The sequence below is a fragment of the Heterocephalus glaber genome, unplaced genomic scaffold (assembly GCF_053883595.1).
Source record: "Heterocephalus glaber isolate CG9 unplaced genomic scaffold, H.glaber_assembly_v1.0 deba00001687, whole genome shotgun sequence".
Taxonomy (NCBI): Eukaryota; Metazoa; Chordata; class Mammalia; order Rodentia; family Bathyergidae; genus Heterocephalus; species Heterocephalus glaber.
In genome coordinates, this window is record NW_028258412.1 from 20423852 (window position 1) to 20451334 (window position 27483).

Sequence of the window (27483 nt, forward strand, 5' to 3'; positions counted from 1 at the left end):
TAGACATTGGGATCGGAGAAGAAAGAGCCTAAGCGTTTTTCAATCTGAGAAAGATCAGAGAAAGAGAAGGGAACATGTACTCTAACAATGCCCTCAGTTCTGGCGACCTCTTGGAGAGGCTTCTGTGTAGCTGGGGTTGACGTTGGAAGGGTAGGGTAGTGAGAACGGGTGTGGGGTGGAGAGTGTGGGAGTGAAGGTGGGTGCCGAGGAGAAGGGGGTTGTGGATGTGAAGGGGAGGCAGAGCATGACAAGGTACTAGAAGAGGCCAAGGATGATGATGCCAGATTGTAGGGAGGAGGAGGGGTTAAAGGAGAGTGATTGGCGGGATAGAACGTGTCAGAGTCGGGAGGGGTGAACGGTGGGGTTTGGGCTAGAAATATCTGAGAGGGTGAACAGGTTTGACAGAGGGACAAGTGTGTAGGTAGAAGAAAGCTTCTGACCATTTGCCATTTTGTTGACAAAAATTATGTAAGTCATGCAGCATATTAAAATCAAAAGTACCATTTTCAGGCCATTGAGGCCAACTGTCCAATTTGTATTGTGGCCAGACCTGATTACAATAGAAAATGAGTCTTTTTGGTTTGAAGTCTGGTCCTAACAATCCGAGGGGCTGTAGTTGTGCCAGAAGGCAGCTAAGAGGTGTTGAGTGGGGGGTGGGGGGGTGGGGTTGGATTGTTGGGTTCCCATATTAGGGTGGGTGAGGAGGTAGGGCCCCCCCCCCCAGAAGGGCAAAAGGGAGGAGTGTCCTTTTCCTCTTTGACAATCTCCAGAGTCTCTGGAGGGAGAAAACAAGAGTAGCCGGGCCAATGGGGCATCCCTTAGGGGTGTGGTCCTGAGACAGTGGCCGAGGGGTCTCTCTGACCTAGCACTAGGATTTCAGACAGAGACAGTCAGAGGACCCAAGAGAGGGAGGCCGAGCTGCCTACTCACCAAGAGATCGGTAACTGGTGTGGATGTATGACATTGGCATTGGCAAAGGGATGGAGCCCCAAGAAGGTCCTGGCTCAGTAGATGTGGTCTGGAGGAGACAGCTGAAAGGCCAGTCGACCCTGAGACTGCCTGCCTCCCAGGTTTCGGCACCAGATATGTTGGGTAAAAGAGCTGAAAACCAAGACCAGACCAGTACCACAACGAGCCTTTATTAAAGAGAAGGGACAGTCTGCCGGGCCGCCTCTTGAACAAAGAGTGAAGCAACATGGCAGGGGTTGGAGCACCTTTATGGAGGTTGGGCGGGGATTGGGAGATATGACGGTGAGGGATTGGAGGGTCTACAAGGCATGTCACCAAGGGATTGGAGGAACTTGTGACATCACTAGTTGCCAGGAAGGGAGTGAGTACCAGGTTACTCTTCTGGCGGGAAGAGGGGCATGTTGGGAAGAAGAAGGTTGTCCTTTGGTGGGAGAAACCATTCTGAGGGCTAGGTTTAGGCGCGAAACACTGCATCATGGGAAGAAGAAGACCACTTTGGGCAGGAAGGATGCCATCTTGGGGTTGGGTTTTAGCGGGGGAACACAGTGGATTATGGGAAGAAGAAGAAGAGCCTGTGGTGGGAAATGGGGTATTATGGGAAGGAGAAGGTGGCCATTATATGTAGCAGCTATTTTAAGGAGAAAGAAATCTATCACTCACATTGCTGTTTTCTTCGTCATCTGAATCAAGGAGGTCTGTATTCCCTGTATCTGTATCAGAGGATTATTGCTCCATTTCACTGTCACAAGAACTTTATCTCACATGGCTAACATCAAAATCTCCATTGTCATTCACCTACACCACTCTTCTGTTATGAAAACATTTATTTTACCATAATGGATCATCTTCATTGTCCATGCATGAGTAATCTGATGACTCACTTTTGACCTCCCCCAAAACTTGCAAATCTAGTTTTATGTGTGCCATTGTACTGAACTGGGCTGCTACTACTAGAAAAATCAAAAGAAAACTTCTTAAAAAAAACAAATCCTAGAGTAGTGTGGGCGTATTCTACCTTGTGTGATGCTCACGTAAACATATTTGAACCCTGTTAGGCAGAGCATAATGTGGGTGGAAATCTCAGTTTGACACTTTAACACAGGCACACACCTTGCCATTTGTACCAAGTGGGTAAACACAAAGATTGCTTCCTGTATCCCTCTGTGAATGGTAGTGAGATACACAGCCAGCTACTATTATGCTAAAGTACAGATTTACAGTAGAAAAGTATGGAATAGGTATATTTAACCCACTGTAATGCCCCAAGGGTTAGTTAGCTTCTGTGACTGCTTGGAAATGCTGTTGAAAGCAGAGGTCCTGTGTCTTTATTCATAGCCCTTCATCTTAAGGTGCCTTTAGTGACCCATATAAGGAAACAAGTCTTTCATTACTCCCTTGGAATTGATCTTGTTTGTGCCTAAAAACACCAAATCATTATATTTATACTTAAACTTTTGAAATATTTCATGGTTTTAAGTTTTAAAAATTGAAAAAGGAAAGTAAAATTTTAATTCATTGTTACATATTGGCCTTAACATAAACAATATTCCCTAACAGTGTTGGATACTGGGCTTGTTGTTTTTTTTTTTTTTTTTTTTTCTTGGTACCTGGGATCGAACTCGGGACCTTGTGCTTGCGAGGCAGATGCCACAACCGATACCAGGCTATTTAACAGCTGTTTGCAGTATGCTTTGAGGGCCATTTTCTGCTTTTTGTTTTTTGTTTTTGTTTTTGTTTGAGAGAGGGGGATTGAACCACACTAGGGATGCAGTCCACTACTGAGTTATATTCCCAGCCCTCCTTATTGGGGGGGGGCGGATTGGGGGTTTTTTTGTGATAAAGCTTCAGTATGTAGTTCAGGATGGCCTTGAACTCACAGCAATCTTCCTTTCTCAGCCTCCCAAATGCTGGCATTACAAGTGTGCATCACCTCACCTGGCTTTTTTTTTTTTTTGGTACTGGGGATCGAACTCAGGACCTTGTGCTTGTGAGGCAGGTGATGGAACCACTGAGCTAAATCCCCAGCCCACCTGGCTTTTTTTTTTAACAGTGAATTGGCATTTCCCTAATTTGGAGAAATGAATATTAGAAGTATTTGTGATAGTCCATTCTTTGTAAACTTTTAAAAATGTCTTTAAATTGTTTTGTTTTGTTTTGCTTATTATTTTATTAATACCCTCATTTCTCTGGTAATTTGGATTCACTGTAGAAAGCCAAGAAAATACAAATCAGAGCGATAGCTTTGAAATATTCAGTACACTCGTAAGGAGATGTAATGTACTTTTCTTTTTTTTTTTTTTTTTTTTTTGGTACCGAGGATCAAACTCAGGTTCTTGCTCTCTTGCACAGCAGGCAGTGAAACCACTGAGCTAAATCCCCGGCCAAGTAATGTACTTTTCTGTATACTAAAATTTTATTTTTCTTTATGAAGATATCTGATATTAATTTGAAATATTTTAAGGCTGTAGCAGTTTAGTAAATTATACAGTTGTGTCCAGTGCATAGTATCCTGAAATAGCATTGTCATGTCTTTAGGATTTCAGGCCTCTTAAAACTGTTGTGGCCAGGAATGGTGACACATGCCTGTAATTCCAGTACTCAGGATGCTGAAGCAGGAGGATTGCTTTAAGTTCAAGGCTAGCTAGCTTGGACTACATAGTGAGACCCTGTTTCAGAAAAACAAAACCAAACAACAACTACAAAAACTTGTGGTAGAACTTGGCCTCTGTGAAACAAAAATATTAATTTGAAGATAGAATTAGAATGCAGAAATCCATTTTTGGGTTATTAATTGGCATGGTTCATTAATGGTAGAAATTAAGACATTTAGTTCTTTCTTTTTCTTTCTTTCCTTCCTTCCTTCTTTCATATTGGGGACTTAACCTGGAGTCTCATGCATGCTACTGAGCTGCATCCTTAGTCCTTTCTGAAAATTTTAAATTTTGGGACAAGGTCTCACGGAGTTGGCAAGGCTGGCCTCAAACTTGCAATTCCCCTGCCTTAGTCTCTGAGTAGATGGGGTTATAGGTGTGCACCACTACTCCTGACTTGTTAGTGCTACTTTCAGATTTTTGTTATTTTGTACTAGAAACTTACTCAGTTTCTTGTCTCCTGGAATTAAAGGAAGATAGGATTTAACCAATGCTTGTCAATGCTGATTTACATTTAGGCACTTGGGATTTTTTTTTTTTTTTTTTTTTTTTAAGATTTTCAGTTCTTCTAGAGATTCTTGTTTTATTGTAATTCTTCTGGCTGAGGCTCTAGTCATGTCATTCAGAGGTGCTTTCAGGGATATGAGTCATGGGTTTCATATGAGATCAGAAGAATGGTTCTGTTTGCTTTTGCTGTACTGGAAACTGAATCAAGGGATCACTGAGCTACATCTCCAGCCCTTTTTAAAATTTTGAGACAGACTCTTGGTAAGTCACCAAGTTGCCCATACTGTGCTTGAACTTGCCATCCTTACCTCAGCTTCCCATGTATGTAGCTGGAATTACAGGCATGCACCACTGTACCCAGCTGGAAGTGACTCTGTTCTGGGGTCTTGAGGGTTTGTGCTTTTTTTTTTTTACTGGGGATCAAACTCAGGACCTTGTGCTTTCAAGGCAGGCATAGGCACCACTGTGCTAAATCCCTGGCCTTTGTGCTTTCTTTCCTTGCCTCACAGCAGGGACCTTTCCATCTCAGAATGGAAGATTATCTTAAACAGTCTTGCTGTTGACATTTCATATTTTCCTACATCTTAAATAGACGGACTGAATCTTACAAGCATTAATAGAAGTGAATGAGTGATGAAAATGAAAATAATAGACATTAGAGCTTTCGGAAGGAAGAGGGAAATGCATTTCCTTTTTGAGCTTCTGTTTTATAATTCTCTTCTGTAATGTTACAGATAAAACTTAAGGCCTGGGGATATAGCTGAGCAGTAGAGCGGTTGGCATAATGTGCCTGATGCCCTGGGTTCAATCCCTAGTATACACCAAAAAAAAAAAAAACCCTAACAAGAATAAAATCTTCCCTGTAATCCCAGCACTGGGGAGACTGAGGCAGGAGGATTGATGGGAGTTTGAGGTCAGCCTGGGCCACACAGTGAGTTCAAGGCCAGCCTGGAACAAATAGCAAGACCTTGTCTCAAAAAACCAAAAAAAAAAAAGGGCCAGGGATTTTGCTCAGTGGTGCTGCCACCTGCCTCACAAGCACAACAACCTGAGTTCAATCCCTGTACCAAAAAAAAAAAAAAAAGACATTTTCAAAAAAAAATCAAAGAAAAGTAAACAAAATCTTAAGATTGCAGTACTAACTAAATTTTGAATGTATATTCTGAATGAGTCTGTACTTTTTTGTGGGGGCTGGTTTGAGACTTATAGTTCAGGATGGCCTTGAACTCACTCGGTAACCCTGCTGGGCTTGAATTCCTTGCAGTCTTCCTGCCTCAGCCTCCCAAGGGCTGGGAAACAGGCATGCACCACCATGTCCAGCTTCTGTGTACTAAGTTTTACACGCTTTTTTTTTTTTTGGTACTGGGGATCAAACTTGGGACTTTGTACTTGTGAGGCAGGTGGCAGAACCACTGAGCTAAATCCCTGGCCCTTACACACTTTTTAAAATTTAATTATCGCAACTTTTTTTTTTTTTGTCACCGGAGATCGAACTCAGGTCCTTGTGCTTGCGCAGCAGGCAGCGAAACCACTGAACTAAATCTCCGGCCCCTTATCACAACTTTTTAAAATGAGTATGACTATTACCCACATGTTGTAGATGAAGCGATGGAGATGTACTTAAGTAATTTGGTCAAATGAGACACAGACCCACCTTTTTAACCCCTGCTTGTATCCTTAACATTGTACTATAGTGATGAAAAATTATATGATGTGAGAAGTTGTTTTGCCAAGCTATTGCATAATTAATCCGCATCAATATTGGAGTATAAGGTTTCCCCATAAAGCCAAAAAATTTAAAGGAAAATCTCAGCCAATGTAAGATGTAGAAGGCTGGGTGTGGTGGTGCATGTCTATAATCCCAACACTGGGGAGGCAGAGGCAGGAGGATCACTGTGAGTTTCAAGCCAGCCTGGGCTACATAGTGAGACCCTGTCTCAAAAAAAAAAAAAAAAAGTAGATTATTATATCATTCAAAATGCTGCCTTTTTATGTTTGTTTTTTATTTGTTTTTTGAGACAGAGTCTTGCTGTGTAGTCCAGACTGACCTTAAACTCCAGATCCTCCCAGCTGGGGTTGCAGACATGTTACACCACTCCTGGCTCTCCCTTTTTAAGTCTTGGCCTTTTGTCTTTGGAGATTTTTTTGGGGGGTGGGCAATGCTGGCAGTCAAATTCAGGGCCTTACACATACTAAGCAAGCATTGTACCAGTGAGCTACATCCCCAGCTCTATTTTGGGGGTAAAATAAGTAACATCAGTGTGATTATTAAGTTCTCGATGCTAACGTCATTAATTTCAAGAAACTTTAAAAGTCATACTCATGCATGTATACAAATGAATAAAAGGGCTAGAAATAATTGATATCCTCATGTATGATGAGTAAATTTCATTTGCTCTCGAACGTTATACATGTGCCAGTTTGATATATGGCCAGAATGAAAATGGCTTACCTTAGGAACACTTAGTCCCTTTGGCACACACATAATTAGAAGAGACCTTCAGGTTATCATTTGAAAATTGGTTTGTGTTTTGTCCTTTATTTGAATTTCAGTGTAGACAGATTTGAGATACTCTAATTTTCAGTTTTGGCATTTACTTTTTAGGATATTGGCTGCCTTTGTCTTTATTTTTATCTTGAATCTCTGCTTGCTTTTTACTTGATTTCTTGTCTGTTTCTAGTATTTCTTTCTCATCTTTTTTCCTTTTTTCTTTTATGCTCTTCCCATTGATTTTGTTTGTGTGTGTGCTGGGGATTGAACCCAAGGCCTTGTGAATGCCAGACACAGGCTCAACCACCGGGAGTGAGTTGTCCCCCTTCTTCTCAGTTACTCTTTTGTTCTTTGGTTTAATTATTTCAGTTGAACTGTGTTCAGTTAAACAGTTCTTTGGCTTCTCTTCTGCTTGCTTATGTCAGTGTCCTTCATCCTTCTTCCTACTGCTTCATTTCCTTGATCATATTCTCGGGTCAGATAATGTGTCAGCAAACTACTCATTAGTAAATAAAGTTTTAACACAGCTGTGTCCATTCATTTTTGTGTTGTTCATGGTTTTTTTTCATGCTATAGGATAGTTGAGTAGCTGTAACAGACTGATGACTTGCAGTGGCACTTTAACGTTGGCTTTGGCCTACATCATTTTTCTGCTGCGTTGGAGTTCTTAGGGCTAATAAAAAATATATGGTATACCATTTTTGGTGAAATAATAGAATCTGCTTTACCTCTAAACTCATGCTTGACTCTAATTTTATATACTCTTAGTTCCTTATTTATGACCATTCTAAATGGATTTCATGCAAAGAATCACTTTGACTTGCCAGACCCTTTGTTATGTTCAGTGAAAAATCATACAGTGAAAAAATTGCTTAATAGAAATTATCTTCATCAACTACCAACTCCCTGTTGATCTACAAATTTATCTTCCCCCTTGCTATTCTTATTCTGTTTTCTCTGGCTTTAGTAGACTGTTTAAGTGTGACTTCTCCAGTTATTCTCTTGATTTTGTCTGTTTGCTCACATTGATCTTTTATACCACTTATTTCTGGACTCTTGAGCTTCTTGCTTTGTTCTCACTCCTTTCCTTCAGCTTGAAAACCTATTCTGGGCCGCGGATTTAGCTCAGTGTTTTCACCACCTGCTGCGCAAGCACAAGGACCTGAGTTAGATCCCCGGTACCAAAAAAAAAAAAAAAAAAGAGAAAACCTATTCAAATTCATCTCTTATCCTAAAAGGGATTTTTAAAAAAATGTTGCATTCTTCTGTCTAATCCTGTCTGAAGCTGCCAACGAGTAACCTCTAATTACTAGGTCCTTTGAACTTTTTTCAGTCTCTCCTGTTGTTTTTTTTTTTTCTCTTTTGGTACTGGGGATCGAACTCAGGTCCTTGAGCTTGCGCAGCAGGCGGCAGAACCACTGAGCTAAATCCCCAGTCCCTTCCTGTTGTATTTTGATTTCACCCTCCTTCTGAATCTGCTCTTCTCTGTTTCTAAGTGTTTATTGATTGCTCCATCCCTGCCTCATTCTTTGGCTTCTTTTCCTTCACACTACCCTTAAATGTATTTGTATTCCCAGTGTTTCATTCTTTGCCTGAATGATACTTGCTTATGCACTCTTAGGATTTCCCACCACATACACATTCCCTTCCCAGCACCTCCATGTCATTCCGTTTATGCCAATTGTGTTATAGTTAGGTTTGTCTCCCCCATTATTTGAGTTGCTTGGGTTTGGATACTGTCTTTAGGTCCTTAATTTTTCATTCTTAGGGCCTAGAATAAGTTTTGGCATATAGTTTGGTTCTCTGAATAAATGAAATTTAGGGCTTAATACTTTTGGGGGGGGGGTACTGGGGATGGAACTTGGGTCCTTGCACTTTGAAGGCAGGCGGCAGAACCACTGAGCTAAATCCCCGGCCCTTTAATACATTTTTAATGGAGCATTACAGCAAAAAAACTGTAAGCAGTGTGTGTGTATGTATACATGTGTGTGCTGTCCAACAAATACTGAGCTCTGGAGTATGTTGATTGCTATACTTGTTGCCATGGATAGTACAGAGAAACACAAGAATCTATATTGGCTGGGGCCAGGGATTTAGCTCAGTGGTTCTGGCGCCTGCCTCGAAAGCGCAAGGTCCCAAGTTCGATCCCTGGTGCCAAAAAAAAAAAAGAAAATCTATATTGGATCACTTTTGATAACCTAGTGAAACTGTATAAGGTTACCCTAAACATGTGCACACTCTGAGTTGCCTTTATATTTGCAGATACAGGGCTGGGAATTTAGCTCAGTGATGTCGCCACCTGCCTCGCAAGCGCGAGGACCCAAGTTTGATCCCCAGTACCAAAAAAAAAATTTGCAGATACCAAAGTATATGAAAAAACTAAAAAAAATGGAGTGTTGAATTTGGCGGCATTGAATTCCAAATGAAGTTAGAGGTACAAAGAATTTTATTGATTATAGTTGTAGTCAGAGGAAGTTGAAGTGTGAAGGTGTAATTAGCAGTAAGAAATAAAATCCTACAGATTGTTTTATTCTTATGTTTTGATGTGGTTGACTTTTTAGTTTGTTAGGGCATCGCCCTATGAATAACCACAGAGAGGGATCTTTTCTGAAGGGCATGGTGGTAGGAATACCTAATATGTTAGTCATCTAAGGAAGGGTCAAATCCCAGAGCAGGATGTAGCCTGGGGTCAAAACATAGTCCACAAGAGTAAACAAACCAGCATGATCCACTTTCATTCACTCAGCCCCTGTAGACACTTTCTTGTAGGTAGGAGTGCGGTAGACTATACAGCAGTGCAGAAAGTGCTCAAGTTGGACAGGCAGGCATCTCTAAAGCTGAGCAAGTGATCAGGACGGACATAATGTCCCTTGTGGTACCCTGTGTTAGGTTGGAAGATGGGTAGGTGGTTATCTTGTGGTTGGAAAGGGGGCAGGAACTATGGGTTGGCTTAGCTTGGGTTGTGGACTTTTAAGGAGTAGCCATTCTAGTGAGCTAGCTGTAACTCTGAATCATACACGTAATGCTCTTCTCTTAAAACTGAATCCTTTGAGGCCGGGGATTTAGCTCAGTATTGCTGCCGCCAGCTTCGAAATTGCAAGGTCCCACGTTCAATCCCCAGAACAACAAAAACAACTGAACCTGGGCAGGAGGTTTAGCTCAGTGGTTTCACCGCCTGGCGCACAAGCACAAGGACCCAAGTTTGATCCCCCGTACTCCAAAAAAACCCAACAAAACAACTGAACCCTTTGAAAGTTTATTTCTTCAGTTTTGCTGTAGATTATTGAGAGATGGGTATGTGTTCATGCTGGGCTAAGTTGTAAATGGAGGCTAGTTTTTGTAATAAAGAAGCCAATATGGAGGAGGTACAGTAATTGAGGTTTAAAAATAAAAAGGCCAGGTGTGGTGGCATACACCTGTAATCCCAGCACTGGGGAGGCTGGGTCAGGAGAATCACCTGAAGTTCAAGGCCAGCCAGGAATACATAGTGAGATCCTGACTGAAAAAACCAATCCAAAATAACACAACAACAACAACAACAGAGGTAGAAGAGCCAGCCATGGTGGTGCACACAAGATCACTATTAAGTTTGAGGCCCCTCTGGGCTATATATAGTGAGTTCAAGGCTAGCGTGGAATATATAGCAAGACCTTGTCTCAAAACAAACAAACAAGGAAAGGACCAGAGGATGGGAGGGTAGATGGATGTCCACCCCATTAGTAACCAAAGAGATGCAGTTTCAAAGCAGTGGAATTAGGATTTTTCATTTCTCAACTTGCCAGTGATACACTATCTGGTGATAATGAGAGAAAATAGGCAGTTACTTTCTGCACTGGGGTGGTTTAAGTAAAAACAAGTAGATCTTTCAGGGAGTTAGGAACACTAGGGATTGAACCCAGGGCCTTCACACTGAGCTATCTATATCCTCTGTCCTTCTACTTTTTTTTTTTTTAAATAGGGCCTCACCAAAATTCTTAAATTGCCAAGGCTGGGCTCAAACTTGTGCTTCTCTTGCCTCACACAGGTAGCATTCTTGAGCTCTGTAGTGGATAAGAAAATGAAATAAATCCAAGGACGTTTTTCAGTAAGAGAGTTTGCTTGGCAGTGTTGTGTAACGGTAGTATACCAATTACTGTCTGGTTTTTTCTCTTGCTGTGTGTAGTCTCAGTGGAGTCTTTGGAATAGCAAATATATTAAAATCAGTAACAAAGCTGAGCAGTGAAGGAATATGGATAAGTTGCCTCAATTTTGTTTCTAGTCTAACTGTGAATGAAGTTGATTGCTTTTTCACCCAGATCAGTCCTGGCAGCATATTAAGTACTTATACTTGAATAGTTGTTCTGATTTACAATGGAAAATAATAGATCTGCAAAACACTTTATACATTTGCTAGGGAAACAGAAAGGTGTTTGTACAGCTGTAAGAATTGGAATTCATTTCATTTTACTTTTTCTTTTTTTGGTATCGGGTATCAAACTCGAGACCTTGCACTTGCGAGGCAGGCAGTGGAACTGCTGAGCTAAACCCCCAGCCCCTCATTTTACTTTTTCTTAAGCAGTTCCCTAACACTTTTGACATAATTTTGAGAGTAGGTTATAAAACGACTGCTGTACTTGGCTGATAGCGTTGACATTTTAGGCACCAAATTCTTTTGATTCCTAAACCTATCCGAATTTGCTTTAAAAAAGTTTTTTTGTCTTAGCTTTTGTGCGGAATCACTCTTTTTCCTGTTTTTCTTTAGGTTTATGAGCTGTGTGAAGAATGATGAGGCTAATTTCAGATGGCATCTTTGCTTGAATTTCTCTTGACCTTTTTTGGAGATAGTGTGGGAATGAGAAATCTGGTAGTTTGTGGAATCCTTCACCTTTTTAATTTTTGAGGTAGTTATTTATTTATTTATTTATTTATTTTTGGTACCGGGGATCGAACTCGGGTCCTTGCACTTTTGCAGCAGTCAGTGAAACCACTGAGCTAAATCCCCGGCCCCTGAGGTACTTGTTATTGAACCCAGGTCCTTTGCACTGAGCTACATCCCATTTCCTTTTGTATTTTTTTATTTTGAGACAAAGTTTTGGTAAATTATTCAGGCTGGGCTTGAATTTGTGATCCTCTTGTCTCAGCCTCCTAGGGTGCTGGGATTATAGACATTTGCCATCATACCCAGCTGATACATTTTATTTTAAAAATGTTTTCCCTTAAATTTTAACTCAGACTATCCAGATTATCCATCTCATAAAGCAACTTCTTTCTTATTACATGTTTGCAGTGCCTTGTGAGTCCATCACTATGGAAGGCAATTGGTACCTGTGCATAACACATCTTCATCCTTTTACTTCCCCCATCCCTTTCCCATTTGAGAAAGATCTGTCTGCCTGATTCCTATTATCCATCTCTTTGCTCTTGAAATTATGTATAATTTGGGCTTCTCTGAGAAACCATATGACATTTAAACTCGTGTGTCTGATTTATTTCACTTAGCATTTGGTCTTTAGGTGCATACATTTTCCTCCAAAAGACACAAATTTATCTTTTATAGCATATAAACAACTTTTTAGTAGAAAAAATAAGAACAACTGCTTTTTTATGATTTAAGTAGAATATATTTTTCTCATGGATTTTTAAAATTTCTAATCTCAGTTTATTATAGTATTATAAAATTTAGTCATTTATCTCATTGGGAAGAAAAGTTCATTATTAATGCATTTTGGCACAAAATTGACATTGTCTATACAGTTTTGGCTCAAAGCCCCTTTTAAATTACTTCATCATCATCATCATTATTGTTATCGTATTATTATTTGCTGTGCTAGAGATTGAACCTAGGGCCTTGCACATGCTAGGGAGACCACTGAACTATATTCCTAACCTCTCTAAGCACTTTTAAATTCAAACTTATAATCAAATCTTACAGCATCTGAAGGTTTAGTATACTCCTTTGGTGTAGAACCCTGTATGGTGCACTTAGCACATAGTACATTGAGCGAAGCTTCTGTCCTGTTTCATAGTCAGATTCTAGGCTTTTCTTGTGGGCTCCATAACAGGGACAATTTAAAGTAGCAAGTTATATTTTTAAAGAGACTTTGGGATTTGCTTTTCCAAATCAATGGACTTGTTCTGTGCTAAGGTCAAAAGGGTACGTAGGTCAGATCTGAGAAAAGAACAAAATGAAGTGGTTCTTCAGTTATTTTAATTTGGTTTGATTCAGACAGTGCATAGGATCCTTCTCTCTTTCTCTCTCCCTGTGTTTTATTTTATTTTATTTTATTTTTTGTTGTTTTGGCCTTTTGAGATGGAGTCTTGCTATGCAGTTCAGGCTGGCCTTAAACTCACTGTGTAGCCTGGGCTGGGGATTTAGCTCAGTGCCACTGTGCCTGCCTCACAAGCACAAGGTCCTGAGTTCGATCCCTGGTACCAAAAAAAATAATTTCTGCTTCAGGCTGTATCATCTTGTTGTCAGAAAGCGGAGAATTGCAGAATTTCCCTCATAGTTAGGTATATTGAGCTCTCAGGAAGAGAAGCTCCTCTTTACCTCCTGCCTTTTCACTGTTACAATTTGAACTGTAGGGTTTGTAAAAAAAAAAAATGTGTTACTGAGCTTTTAAGTGGTATCACTTGAATCTTTTCAATTTGGTGGAGTCTTTATTTCTGTATGACTAAATGTCCTGTCCCCCAAAATAATTGTGTCCATGTTAAAATCTGTTAATTTCATTCTTTTTTTTTTTTTGGTACCGGGGATTGAACTCAGGTCCTTGCACTTGTACAGCAGGCGGCCAAACCACTGAGCTAAATCCCCAGCCCCTGTTGATTTCATTCTTAAAAGAATTGGTAATCTGAGGCTTTTAGCTTTAAAGTTTTTGTAATTTCACCATTTGGCTATCACTTTAAAACAGAAGTGACCAGGCATGGTGACACACACCTGTAATCCCAGCACTTGGGAGGCTGAGGCAGGAGGATTGCTGTGAGTTCAAGGCCAGCCTGGGCTATGTAGTGAAACCCTGTCTCGAGAAACAGAAACAAAATCGAAACACAGAGAAGTGACTAAAGTCCTAAATTACCATTGTGATTCAACATCTGAGATGGATGTGCAGTTTCTTAAGAGAGCCTGTATTTTTGCAGGCTCTTTGAAAGGTGCATACTCTTTTAAATGCAGTCAAACACACATATTTAATACCGCATTGTTTCTCTGGAGAAACTGAAAGTGGAAATAAGGACTAAAATGTATAATAGGTACTGGGAAATGGGAAGAAAATGTTCAGATGGGAAGGGGCACAAGGGAGGAGAGAGGCAGGAAGGAAGGGACAAGAAAAAAAAGAAAATAGAAGGAAAAAATGTAAACAAAGATTTTGTACATGGGTGGGAAGGGGTGAATGGGAAAAAAGAGGTGGGATATATCACGTACAGGTGCAAATTCTCTATGATCAGTTATCATTATGTATGCCTAAAATGTACCAATAAATGTTTTGCTATAGAAAATAAATGCAAAGATAAAACAACATGCCAAGATATTTAGGTAACCTTATTTCAGATTAATATAAAGTAGTTAATGTGTAGCATTAAAATCAGCTGATATATAATTATTAGCCAAATGCATATTATTGATTTGGATGCAGAGTAGTATGAATGACAGGCCATTATAGTGACTGGTTACTTGAAAGTTGTCAAAATGAGTGTCACAACGACTAAAATTACACAAAGTGAATTTGTGTTTTTCACTGTAAACTTTCCTTTTACTGATATTTTTATATGCTAGTTTCTAGAACTGTACACATCTGATATAAAGCTTGAGTTTGACAACAGTATCTGAAGTTCCTTAGAAAATATGTCATTTGTTCTGTTAGAGCATATAGTTTTGCAAACAAGTAAAGGTCTTGTCTGTTGTAATACTGATACTTTTCTTCATTACTGAATTACAAAACAGCATTGTAGAAATAAAAGATTTCAGGGTCAGTGGGGGATTTAGCTCAGGTAGAGTGCTTACCTGGCAGTCACGAGGTCCCGGGTTCAGTCCTCAGCACCAAAAAATTGAAAATAAAATAAAAGATTTTAAGCTTTGAAATACCTCCATCTTTTGAATAGCTTTTCAGTAAAATAAATCATCTTTGATTTGGAATTATCAGCATGTAGTCCTCATTACCTGGACTGTTAAAAGCAATGCTGGATTTTTTTTTTTAAGTGTTGTTGAGTTGTAACTCACGCATTGCAGTTCATCAATTTAAATTGTCTAATTTTTTTTTTTGTATAATTGCAGAATTGTACAACTCTTACTATAGTAAACTTTAGAACATCTTCATCGCACTAAAAAGAATCCTCATACCCTTTGCAGTGATTCCCCACTTGCTTTCTATCTCCCCAATCCTCAGCTGATGATCTTTCTGTCTCTGTAGATTTGCCTGTTCTGGACATTGGAAGCATATTTGACCTTTTGTGATAAGCTGACTTTACTTAGAATGACGTTTTCAAGAGTTATCTAAATTGTATGCATCAGTATACATACTGATGTATGTATCCCTGTACTTCACCCCTTCCCTCTCATGTCCTCCTCTTGTTTCTTTTCTTCCCAGAGCTGAGGATGGAACTCAGGGCCTGTGTGTGCTGGGCAGGCTCTGCGCCACAACTGAAGTTACTTACACCCCAACCCTCTTTTTTTTTTTTTTTTTTTTCTTAAGAGTAGGAAAAATTTATTGGGAAAAAGAAAGCTTCTGCCTAAGAGAAATAGAAGGGGGACCTGAAAGTGGGTTGCCATTTTCTTGATAGTGTCCTGCAACACATAAATGGTTATCTGTTTTGTTGTTTTTTGCTTTTTGGAGTTATGACTATGAAGGTATTGCCTAATTGAGACCATAAAGATTTATTTCTGTGCTTTCTTCTGAGATTTTCAACTTCTGCCATTTAGCACGCATTTTGAGTTAACTTTAATTGTGAAGTAGGGTCCAGCTTCATTATTTTGCATGTGGATATCTAGTTGTCCATGTGAAGAAAAGGCTCTTTGGGCCAGGGATTTAGCTCAGTGGTTCCTCCGCCTACCTTGCAAGCTCAAGGTCCTGACTTCTATCCCCGGTACAAAAAAAAAAGAAAAGGCTCTTTTCCAATTAAATTGTGTTTACATCTTTATTGAAAATCAGTTGATCATAAAGGTAAAGAATTATGAATTTAAATTCTCCAGTAGAGCTGTATGTCTGGCCTATTTCCATTACCACACTGTATTTATTAATGTACCTTTGTAGTTAAGTTTTGAATTTGAGATGTATAAATCCTGTAAGTGTATTTTTTTTTTTTTTTTGGTACCGGGGATCGAACTCGGGACTTCCCGCTTGCACGGCAGGCGCTGGAACCACTGAGCTAAATCCCCGGCCCCTGTAAGTGTATTTTTTAAGATTGTTTTGATTGTTCAGGACCTTTGAATTTCCATGTGGATTTTAAGGTTATTTTTTTCATTTTTACAAAATTGCAGCTGGGATTTTGATAGTAATTGCATTGAATCTCTAGCTTAATTTGGTGGTGTCCTGCCTTCTTAACAATATTAAATCTTCCAAGAACATGAGATGTCCCTTTTACTTATTTAGGTCATTCGCTTTCTTTCAGAAATGCCTGTCAGTATTCAGGGTACATGTTTTATACTTCTTTCATTAGCATTATTCCTCAGTATTTATTTTTTGAATGCTATTTTAAGGTGGAATTTTTCTTCAATTCCATTTGTAGCTTGGAGCAGTATGTATTATTTTGATATCCTTACATCCAATTAATATAAATCTTCCTTTTGACTCTTAGAAGGATAAACACTGAATTTTTCATGCTTTGGAGTGAGAATACACTTTGAGAATGTCTCTTCTGCCACTTGTTGCTGACTTAATGGTTTTCCCACTGAGATCCAGAGCCATTTATGCATGTCTGCTTTGTAGGATTCCTTCTCTCTACTATCCCAAGGAATTTTGTAATTGTTATAATTGGGGGTCAAATTCTCATTATGTTTTTTAAATAGCTTCAAATAGTAAAATTTCATGAAACATGTTTGGGACATAAAAGCAAAAAACTTCACTTGAAGGAAATAATAAGGTAGAATGTCTGGTCATTCTACTACAAGACTAGACATAGACAAGATACCTGTTGAAAGACCTGCCTTAGTCAGCAGAGTTTAGTGTTCTAACTCTTGATGGTGGACTTCCAGAAAGAATTTTGTATCTTTCTCATCTATTCTTTTTCTTCAGGTATTTGAGATGAAATAACACAAATGTAAGAAATCTTTTCGCTTCAGTTTGTGAAAAATGTTATTTTCTTTTTTTTTTTCCTTGCTCTATAAACTTTTCATTGGTAATTTCACATCCACATTCTTAGCATCCTGTCTGTTCCCCTGCATCTAAACAATGCTGATATCTCTTAATTAACTTTCTCTAGATTCCTCTTTTCCAGTCAGTCTTGGGCATTGGTATAAATTCTTAGGCACAGTGCTTAATATCATAGCACGGCTTGCTCAGAATCTTCAGTATCCATTATTAAAATAAAGTTGGGATGGCAAACCTTGGAACTCAGGGCCCTTTCCAGTGGCACTTCTCTTTCTCAACCTCATGTCTTATTCCTCGATATCTGTGCATTTCTTGAGGAAGTTGGCATATTCTGCCTGTTGGACCTTCCTAGTGCCAACTTTAAGCTTATCTTACTTCTGCATTTACTCTCCACCTAAAAAAATCGGCTGTACTCAACAGAATGAATGTTAGATACTTTTTCAAGATCACGCTCAACCTTCCTTGTTAGACTCTTCTCAGACCTTCCTTACTCATCGTGGTCTTTTTTTTTTTTTCTTGGGTTTTGTTTTTGTTTTTTTTGGTACCGGGGATTGAACTCGGGACCTTGCGCTTGCAAGCCAGGCGCTGGAACCACTGAGCTAAATCCTCAGCCCTTTTTTTTGGTCTTTTAAGGCAGGGTCTCCCTTTGTAGTTCAGGCTGGCCCTGAACTCTATATGTAGCCCAGGTTGGACTGAACTCTCGCTGATCCTCCTACCTCAGCCTCCCGAGTGCTGGGATTACAGGTGTGTGCCACCACACCCAGCTTTCAAGGTCATTTTTATTGCTTATGCCAGTAGTTATAAACCTTTGCATTTTATTTTTAGCATAGAATATCCCCTACCCCATGAAGTCCCCAGCTGAATTGCAGTTGAACAAGGTATTGGTGGGTGAGGTGAGCAAAGGTGTCCCACAACCCTACTTACTCTCCCTATCTACTAGGGCATTTTAAAGAATTTCAGTTGAATAACCAGTGGTCTAAATCTGTATTGAGTACTCGGCATTAGATGCTATTTTTTGTCAGTATATTTTGTATTTCCCAATGCATTATAATTTTCTGGACTTTAGAAATCATATTCATAGAACTATGCTGTCTTCCCATGGTGTTTAGTATAATGCCTTATAAGTAGTAGGTACTTGACATATGTTTATTCTTTCACTTGATTTTTTAAAAAAGTCAAATTGCTTGAACCAAACCAGGGAAAACTGGTTATTTTTTTCTTACAGACATTCTATCATAGACAACAACTAAAATTGTAATTACCAGCTTCCTTATAGCATCACATACCCAAGCATATTTTTCTGATGAAATGTTGTTTCTAGCTATTTTAATACCAGATACCCTTTTGAGAAGTAAACAAAATCCCAACTTTTAACTTTAAAGATAAGGCTTATGAGTCTTAGATAAATCAGAAAAGTCACAAGCCCATATACAGAGTAAAGTATGGAAGTGTGTATATGAGCTATTGGAAGACCCTTTAAAAGATTATTTTGTCCTAGCTCTTGTGTGAGACATGCACAACTATCTGAAATATAGTGAGGTACTGTACTTAGTGTATCCATTTGTAAAGAGTAGTATGAAGCCAACTTCACTATGGTTCAGTTTGAAATCAAGATTAAAAGATACCATATCTTAGAGATTATTTATTTATGATTTTTTTTTCCCCTGTGAGTCCTGGTGAAAACCATCCCTTTCCTACCTGGGGGTCAGAAAACCTATTTTCAGTGTTGTTGAATGTCCTAAAATCAAAATTACGATTATGGAATTTTAAAAAATTATTTAAATTTTTATTTAAACGTTGGTAATTTGGGTGGTCACCTTTATGTTCTCTGTGTGTGTGTGTGTGTGTGTGTGTGTGTGTGTGTGTGTGTGTGTGTGTTGGAGATTGAAGCTAGGACCTCATATATGCTAGGCAAGGACTCTACCACTGAGCTATATTCCCACCCCTGTTCTTTTTGTTTTGTTTTGATTTGGTTTTGTTTTTTGTTTTTTGGCACTGGGGATCGAACTCGGGACCTTGTGCTTGTGAGGCAGGCAGCAGAACCACTGAGCTAAATCCCTGGCCCTGGTTTGGTTTTTATTTTTTTTGGTATCAGGGAACGAACTTGGGTCCTTGCTCTTGCAAGGCAGGTGTCAAAACCACTGAGCTAAATCCCTGGCCCACCAATGTATTCTTTATGGTAACATTTCCATCTACTGCAAGTCACTCTTCCTATGAAGGGCAAAATGGCTTCTAAAAGACATTTTAAAGAATTTCATCTTCTGAAACAAAAAATTACAATCAGGGAAGTCTATTGCCAGTTTCGGGGCACATGTGCTGCAGAGAGAATCTGGTTTCCCATCCTATGAACTCAGGATGACCTGTTTTGTTTTGATATTTTAGCTCTTACGCACTTATTCTTTGCTGAAAAGTTTTCAGCTGAAGGACAGACTGTTGGACTGACTTTTATGGGTGCCACCTTAAAGACTTGAGTTTTATGGTTATGTAAAAAAACCTGTTGTTTAATTAATTTTGGAGACAGAGCCTCACTATGTAGTTCATGCCGGCCTTGAATTCACTATGTAGTCCGGGCTGCCCTTGAACTGGTGGTGATCCTCCAGCCTCAGTCTCCCAGGTGCTGGGATTATAGGCGTACACCACCATGCCCAGCCAACAGGTGGCTTCTTTTTTTTTTTTTTTTTGGTACTGGGGAAACCTCACATTTAATTTAATTAGATGAATAGTGGAATGTTTTTGGTGAAGGCTTTTCTGGAATGTCATTTGAGTATTTCTGAACTTAAATCTGATTTTTTTTTGTTTTGGTTTTTTGGTACCAGGGATTGAACTCGGGACCTTGTGCTTGCAAGGCAGGTGGCGGAACCACTGAGCTAAATCCTTGGCATGTCTGATGTTAATGATTATTATTTCTTTCCGTTTCATGTCATTTAGTAGTTTTTATAAATTTATTCATAACATAACACATTTTATTTATTTGACCAGTGTTCTGTCCCTGTAAAGTTTCCTATATTATTTAAATTTTCCATAGGCGTAATTGATTTAAGAGGTAAAAGGAAAGATGAGGGTAACAGAATCCTTAACCCTGTTTCCTGAGTCTGACCCAAAGATACCCTTGAATCAGGTGTTTCTTTCTGACCACCACCAGGTGGCAGCAGAGGCCCAAAATAACTAGGTTCTGCCCAGAATCACAGGGATTGGAAGTGTTGAGAAGGTGCCTTTTTTTTTTTCCTCCTCTAGTAGGGAGGCTTTTGTAAAGTGGATGTTTGTAAGGCACAGAGTAAAGCACAGGAAAAAACTACTCTATCTCATCTTATAATTTTTATTGTTTTTCTTTTTTTAAATACCTGTAATTTCTTCAGAAACAGGTAATAGTTTTCTAACATTCACTTTGTATTCTTGTGTCTTTCTCTTGCAATGCTTTTGTTTCTCACCATAGAGGATAATGGCAAATTAATATACTGTGACTTTTACCATGAATATTAGCCTATGTGCAAATTCCCACAATTATGATTAAAATACATTAGCCAGTTTCTGAATTTTGCAGGAATCCTCGTTACAGCATTGTGCTATTTAATACCAACAGTGGCTTTAAAAAAAAAATCTGGGGCCAGGGATTTAGCTCAGTGGTTCCACCGCCTGCCTCGCAAGCGCAGGGTCCTGGGTTCGATCCCCCGTACCAAAAAAAAAAAAGTCTGAATGTAGCTGTTAATAAAATGTCTATAATTTCAGATTGTAAAATAAATCAGAATTTACAGTGGTGGATACCGGTGAGAGTATTAATGGAATATCCAGATTTTGCTTCCTTCTAGCTCATGATCCTATTGAGGTCCCAAAATAAGATACAGTACTTTTATGGCCAGATTTTTTTCAGCAACCTGATAGTGTCACCTCATTTTGTGCTGATGTTCCATTCTTGCACATCTTTCCCTGAACCTTCTACTTATCTTTAAAAAGGGAGCTATTTTTGGAGGAATTTTAAAAATCAAGGAATATTATTACTTATAGGATCATATTTTTGCATTTTCCCTTATTTCTGCCTTGAAAGAAAACCATACTGGTAAGTTAAGACATGTAAATAGTTAATTCCTTTATAAGACTGATACTGTAAACAGAAGATTTAAGATAAAAGGTGTAGTGTTGAAAAAACCAGGTCACTTAATAATAGTCTCTCAGTACAACCAAAGTTGTTGTCAGCTGAATAAACCTTGATTCAGTGAAGTTTTAGACATTTACTTTGCTTTGTCACATTGACTCATTTGGGGATTCCTTTTTGCTGTTTAGAATCATATAGTTAAGCTATTTATTTTATTTTGTACTTCTGTATTGTTTGATTTGAGAATAGTTGGGCTCAGTCCCCAGTCTTTTCTGAATATTTTCTTCTTGTTTTTGCTTTTTTTTTTTTGGTACCGGGGATCAAACTCGGGTCCTTGTGCTTGCACAGCAGGCGGCAAAACCACTGAGCTAAATCCTTGGCCCTTTTCTGAATATTTTCTTATGTACACACATACACTGTGTATGTTTTTATACACACTGTCCTCCCATGAGAAAAAGACCATTTTGGTTCTGTAAAACTTCCTAACTGTTTCGAGCTTTAATTTCTTTTAATTTGGGGGGAGTACCAGTGATTGAACTCAGGACCTCACGCTTGCCAGGCAGGTGCTGTGCAGCTGAGCTACATCCCTGGCCCTTTAATTTCTTGAATAAAAAGAGTTTTTATCTTTTTATGCTAAATTTTTGTCAAAATGTTTTATTCATTTAAGTATGTAGTTTTCTGGAACTAGTATGATCAAAACTTTAGCAGGATTTTATATATAAATTAATAATTCTGTTGCTTCTCACAGTTCACAGAACTGGTTTCAAATTCCTGTACTTTAATTTTCTTTTTTCTAGTTGTGTGAAAAAAAAAAGGAATTTCATAACCCTAATGTAAGTTATTATTTGATGTTTTCTTAGAACATTTCATATTCTTGAAAAATACACATGGATACCTTAATTTTTACCAAGAACTCACATAACTATGGCCTGACAGAGGCTAGTGTCAAGTAAGGCTAAATCTTTAGGGTTATACATGGCTTCCAGTTGAAGATGGAGTGTTGGGAAGACAGTATCAGTCTCTTAAAATCTCGTAGCTTTTCCAAAGTGGGCTTATCTTCTAGTGTACGCTCTATCCCACCCCTGCTAAGGCTGGCTGCTCTGGAGAACTCCCTCTCTCTGCTCTTGGCTTTTATAATTACTAGCAGTGAGAGTACGGCTGCTGGTGGAGCTGACAGCTGATTTTTTGGGTTGTTTTTTTTTTGGTACTGGGAATCGAACTCAGGACCTTGCGCTTTCGAGGCAGGCGGCAGAACCACTGAGCTAAATCCCCAGCCCAATGATTTTTGTTCTCTAAGATGCATCCATGTATATCCATGCTCACCCACCCCATTTGGGATGAGAGGCAGTTAGAGTTAGCTAGGCTGCAATGCTCTGCCAGAATTCACCTGCTCAGATTTATTTATTTCCCTCTGCTTCCATTCCTCCCTCCTTGTCTCCCACCCTCCTTTCCTCCCTTCTTTTCTTTCATCTTCTCTTCCTCTCCTTTCTTTTTTATTTTTTCTTTTTTTGGCAGTACTGGGGATTGAACCCAGGGCTTTTGCACTGGACTGCATCACTAGCCTTTTAAATTTTTTTTTAGTTTGAGACAAGGTCTCACTGAGTTATTGAGTTGCCCAGGTGTGGTTCAAATTTGTGATTCTCCTGCCTCAGCCTCCCAGAATGCTGTGATTACATGTGTGTACCACCAAGCCCAGCTTGCCTGATCAAATTTCTTTTCTTTGATATCACCTTGACAATTAGGAAGGCAATGACAGTTACAGAAACAATGCCAAGTTGTTTTTTTTTAAAAAAAATCTCTCTAGAGTTGGTTCTTTTGAAGGAGAATTGTGTGTTTCATTTAGACTGAGTCTTCCTTTTTTCCTCTTTGTGGCAACTTGCAAGTGGCAGGGCACGGTGGCGGCTGGGAGCCTTTAGTGCTCTGCAGCAGAGCCAGAATAGAAGTATTTCTTCGTAGTCAGCAGTAGGTTCCAACTGTGGGTCTAGGTATTTAAATGTAACCCTGTAGGGCCAGGGATTTAGCTCAGTGGTTCCGCCACATGCCTCACAAGCACAAGGACCTGAGTTTGATCCCTGGTACCAAAAAAAAAAAAAAAAAAGTAACCCTGTAGCTGCAAAGCAATGCCTTATGGTATTTAGCTGTTTAACTGGGTCCTAACCCCCAACTAGAGAGAGTATCCTTTGCCAGAGAGCAGTATGCTCAGTGGGACATACAGATGCCACATTGCTCTCACAATATCAGTAGAGTCGGAGACAACACAAATAAGTGAGAATGTGTTAAAGGAAGTCTAGGTAGGTCTGCCACCTGAACCTTCTGGAGATAGGTAACACTGTAAGGCCTGAACTCCTTTCTGTGAAGGAATGGGTTACTCAGAATGGTGTCATTTACTGTTGGCAACAGTATATTTAGATACTGACCCCCTGGATTTAGAAAGTTAAACATCCGCATATATTTGAGTGTATGTGCTGTGAAGTTATATCTAATTAGTAGAAATTTTCTGGGTCACTTCTGAAACACAAACATTTATCTTTAATGTGATGAATTATGTGAGTATATTAAGTATATGTCATGAGTTACAATTATGAGAAAAAGCCGGGCATGGTGATCCCAGCACTCAGGAGGCCGAGGCAGGAGGATCACTGTGAGTTCGAGGCCAGCCTGGGCTGCGTAGTGAGCTCATGGCAAGCCTGCACTACAAAGCCAAGACCTTGCCTCAAAAAAAAAAAATTATGAGAAAAAACACTTACTGATAATCATCTATGATGCCATTTACCAAAACGTTTGAAAGCATATCAGAAATTCATTTTCTGTAATTTTTTAAAACATTTGTCTTTGTTGATGATTAATATTTGGTTGTATGATTTTTCAATCAAAATCATTTTTGCAGATGCTTTTACTGACTCTGCTATCAGTGCTAAAGTGAACGGTGAACACAAAGAGAAGGACCTGGAGCCCTGGGATGCCGGGGAACTCACAGCCAGTGAAGAACTAGAGGCTTTGGAAAATGATGTTGTAAGTGTCATCTTTGAGTGGTTAGCAGTCTCTGGTTGACATATGATGTCCTCTCATTTGGTTTTAATCTAATTTGTGTTTGTTGTTTTAGTGACTATTTTTGCATTTGTGCAAATGGAGCCTTTTTCTCAGCAAATAAAATTGTTCTGTCTTATTTTATTTGTGAGGGCTAAGCAGGGATGTGATCTGTTCTTGTGCTCATAAACTATTTGCTTGTGGTTAAATGACAATAAGCAGTTGACAGATTTAAACAGAAACCCTGAGAATGGCCAGTGTGTTTAGCTTGGAATGCCTTGGAGATACCCTAAGGAGAGTGGGGTTTTGTCCCTTGACTTTACCTAGAGAGTGTGTGGACATGTACATTTTAGGCTTCCTGTCTGAGGAAGAGAAGATACGTAATTTGGTTGCATTAGGATTAAATCATTTTGTAATTTTTTGGCCTTAAATTGGAATCATTTCTATAAAAACATTTTTTAGGGGCTGGGGATTTAGCTCAGTGGTTCCAGCACCTGCCTTGCAAGCACAAGATCCCGAGTTTGATCACCGGTACCAAAAAAAACCCCCATATTTTTAAAAATGTCTTGTTACTTGCTTTTCCCCTGACACATCATCTACAAATCGAATGCTTGGTAGCCTACCTTTAGTATAGAGAGCATAGAGATGTAAAATCTTGCCAAAAAAGTGTATTTAGGTCACAAAATCTGAATTGAATGAAGAGCCTTCCACTGAGAACAGAGAAATCTGTCTTCAGTGTTTAAAGAATAATTTAGTAATTTGTACCTTCTCTTTCTCAGAATTTACCTCTAGTTATACAATGAGAAATTCATAGGCAGCATATCGTTTTGAATTTTCAAAATTTTTTTTTTTTGGTACAGGGGATCGAACCTGGGTCCTTGCACTTGTGCAGCAGGCAGCGAAACCTGAATTTTCAATTTTTAAAGAATCATTGTTCCTCAGCCTTTTGGCTAAAATCAAGTGTAAATTTTTTTTTTTTGGTACCGGGGATTGAACTCGGGACCTTGCGCTTGGGCGCCACTGAGCTTAAATCCCTGGCCCAAGTGTAAATTTTAAAGAATCATGTGGGCTGGGTGTGTTGGTGCATGCTTGTAATCCCAGCACTCGGGAGGCTGAAGCAGAAGGGTTGCTGTATGTTCAAGGCCAGTCTGGACTGCATATCGATACCCTGTCTCAAACTGCCCCCCCGGCCCCCCAAATCATGTGGAAACTAATGTAATTGTTCTCAAGGGTGCATCACATCATTTATCTGGGCAGAAGATGAGGAATCGGAGCCTTCTTTTACTTTATTAGTAAAGTGTAGAAAATTTGAGACTTTCTGGGATGAATTGAGCAGTGTTTATAAAAAATTTAAATCCACCTAGAATGTGTTCCAGCAATTTTTTTTTTTTTTTTGGTACTGGGGATCGACCTTGGGTCCTTGCACTTGCGAGGCAGGTGGCGGAACCTCTGAGCTAAATCCCTGGCCCTGTTCCAGCAATTTTACGTCTAAGAATTTATTTTTTACCCCAACATGTCTTAATTCCTGCAAATAATTATATATGAGGATGTTTTTGCAGCATTGTTTCACTAGTTAGGTGTCCCACAGTAGAGCATGAACTAAATAGATTTATGGTGCTGTTATTCAATAGAAATTCTGTATATCTACCAAAAGAATGGTGTTCCAATATGAAATGATAATTGAAGATTTATTAGAAGAAAAAAACAAGTTACAGAACAATACGTCTGATTTGAATTTTTAAAAAGGAAGAGTGAGGCACCATGATGCTGCTTGTAATATACTAGCACTTGGGAGGCTGAAGCAGGAGGATTTGCAAGTTCAAGGCCACCCTGGACTACATAATCTGGAATTATACCCAGGAAACTGTTGATAACAGCTGTGTATGCACACTGGGATTGGAATATCTTTACTTTGTACTAGATATCTTTTTATCTGATGTAGATTTTATTTATTTATTTATTTATTTATTTAGGTACTGGGGATTGAACTCGAGACCTTGGTTGCTTGTGAGGCAGGTGCCGGAACCACTGAGCTAAATCCCTGGCCCTGATGTGGATTTTTTACATAGAGCATACATTGCTTAAATAAATTTAGTCTCCATTGGTGATTTCCTGCCTGCATGTGTTAGGTGAAAGGATTAACTATAGTGATAAAATTATAATGGCAAGTCTTATCAGAACAACACAGGAGGACCCAGGGTTAATGAACTCTAATGAAAGCTTGTGTGTTGCCATTGCTTGCATTGCTTGCATGATATAGTTAGGGACTGTGTCCTTCTCACCACCCATCTAGTCTGGCTTTGAAAGAAGAGGTGAAATAATAGATAAATGATTAACCAGGGATTAATATTTGCCCTTGAGGATTATTTATTATTTGCCCCAATTAGTTGATTGTTACAGATTAAAGAGTGCAACCTGCTGAGTATGGTGACACATGCCTGTAATCCTAGCACTCCTGGAGGCCAAAGGGGCAAGATCACAAGTTCTAGCCCAAACTGGGCAACTTAATGCCTTAACAAGATCTTGCCTTAACATTTCTTCTAAAAAATTTCATTCTTAGGGCCGGGAATTTAGCTCAGTTGTGCTGCGCTTGCCTCGCAAATGCAAGATCCTGATTTTGATTCCCAGTACCGCAAAAAGAAAAAAAAATTTTAATTTTAAAAAAAGGGCTGCAGGGCTGGGGGTTTAGCTCAGTGGTTCTGCTGCCTGCCTCGCAAGTGCAAGGACCCGAGTTCGATCCCTGGTACCAAAAAAAAAAAAAGGGCTGCAAATATAGCTCAGTGCAGAGGCCCTGGGTTCAATCCCCAGAATCATAAGAGAAAAAATAAAAAGAATGTAGCTTAACTTTTGAGAGTGGGAGTTTCCTGTAGTTCCCTTATAGAAACTAAAAGTTATTTGCAGTGATTATAAGTCAGGGTGCTGACATCCAGAGTTACTGAGGCCCCACAACTGCTAATGGCAAAACCAGTTCTAAAATCTGGCCCTTGTAACTTGGTCCATTGCTTCATGCTGCCCATTCTTCCAGAATTCCTAGGAGGAAGGGGAAAATGACTGGGGTCTGATACCATGGTCTCACTTTGAAGTAATGATTCAGTGGGGAAGCTTTGGTTTCTCCCTTCTTTCCCCTAAATGTTGGGAATGTTCTTGGCTGTTAGAAGTCACCTCCTCCCTTTCATAGACTTGATGGCGGTGATCTCAAGAATGGTCCAGGTAACATAGAGCTGTCTCTGCTGAGGGTAAGGGAAGAGAACCCTTGTGCCAAGGCTCAGAATTTATGCAGTAACTAAGATGTAACCTTTTCTAGTAACCTCAAGTATAATTGTGTTGTTAGTTACTTACTAACTTGAGGGACTGATACGGAGAAGAAAAATATTCCTTAAATCATTTTTAAAGGACATTTCTGATCATTTTTTAATTTGTTAGATTTAACTAGTATAGTTTGTTAGTTATTGCTGTTGTAAATATTGA

The 27483-nt window shown here is 39.2% G+C and overlaps 1 protein-coding gene across 19 annotated transcripts in view; it reads left to right on the top strand.

Annotated features, from left to right (window-relative positions):
• Window positions 1–27483, top strand: part of Atxn2 (ataxin 2) — a 120703-nt gene that overhangs the window by 40728 nt on the left and 52492 nt on the right. For all 19 annotated transcript variants that reach the window (XM_087198370.1, XM_087198371.1, XM_087198378.1 and 16 more), the window contains exon 6: window positions 23876–24000. In XM_087198370.1, coding sequence (XP_087054496.1) covers window positions 23876–24000 — 125 coding nt within the window. The remainder of the gene's footprint in view (window positions 1–23875; window positions 24001–27483) is intronic.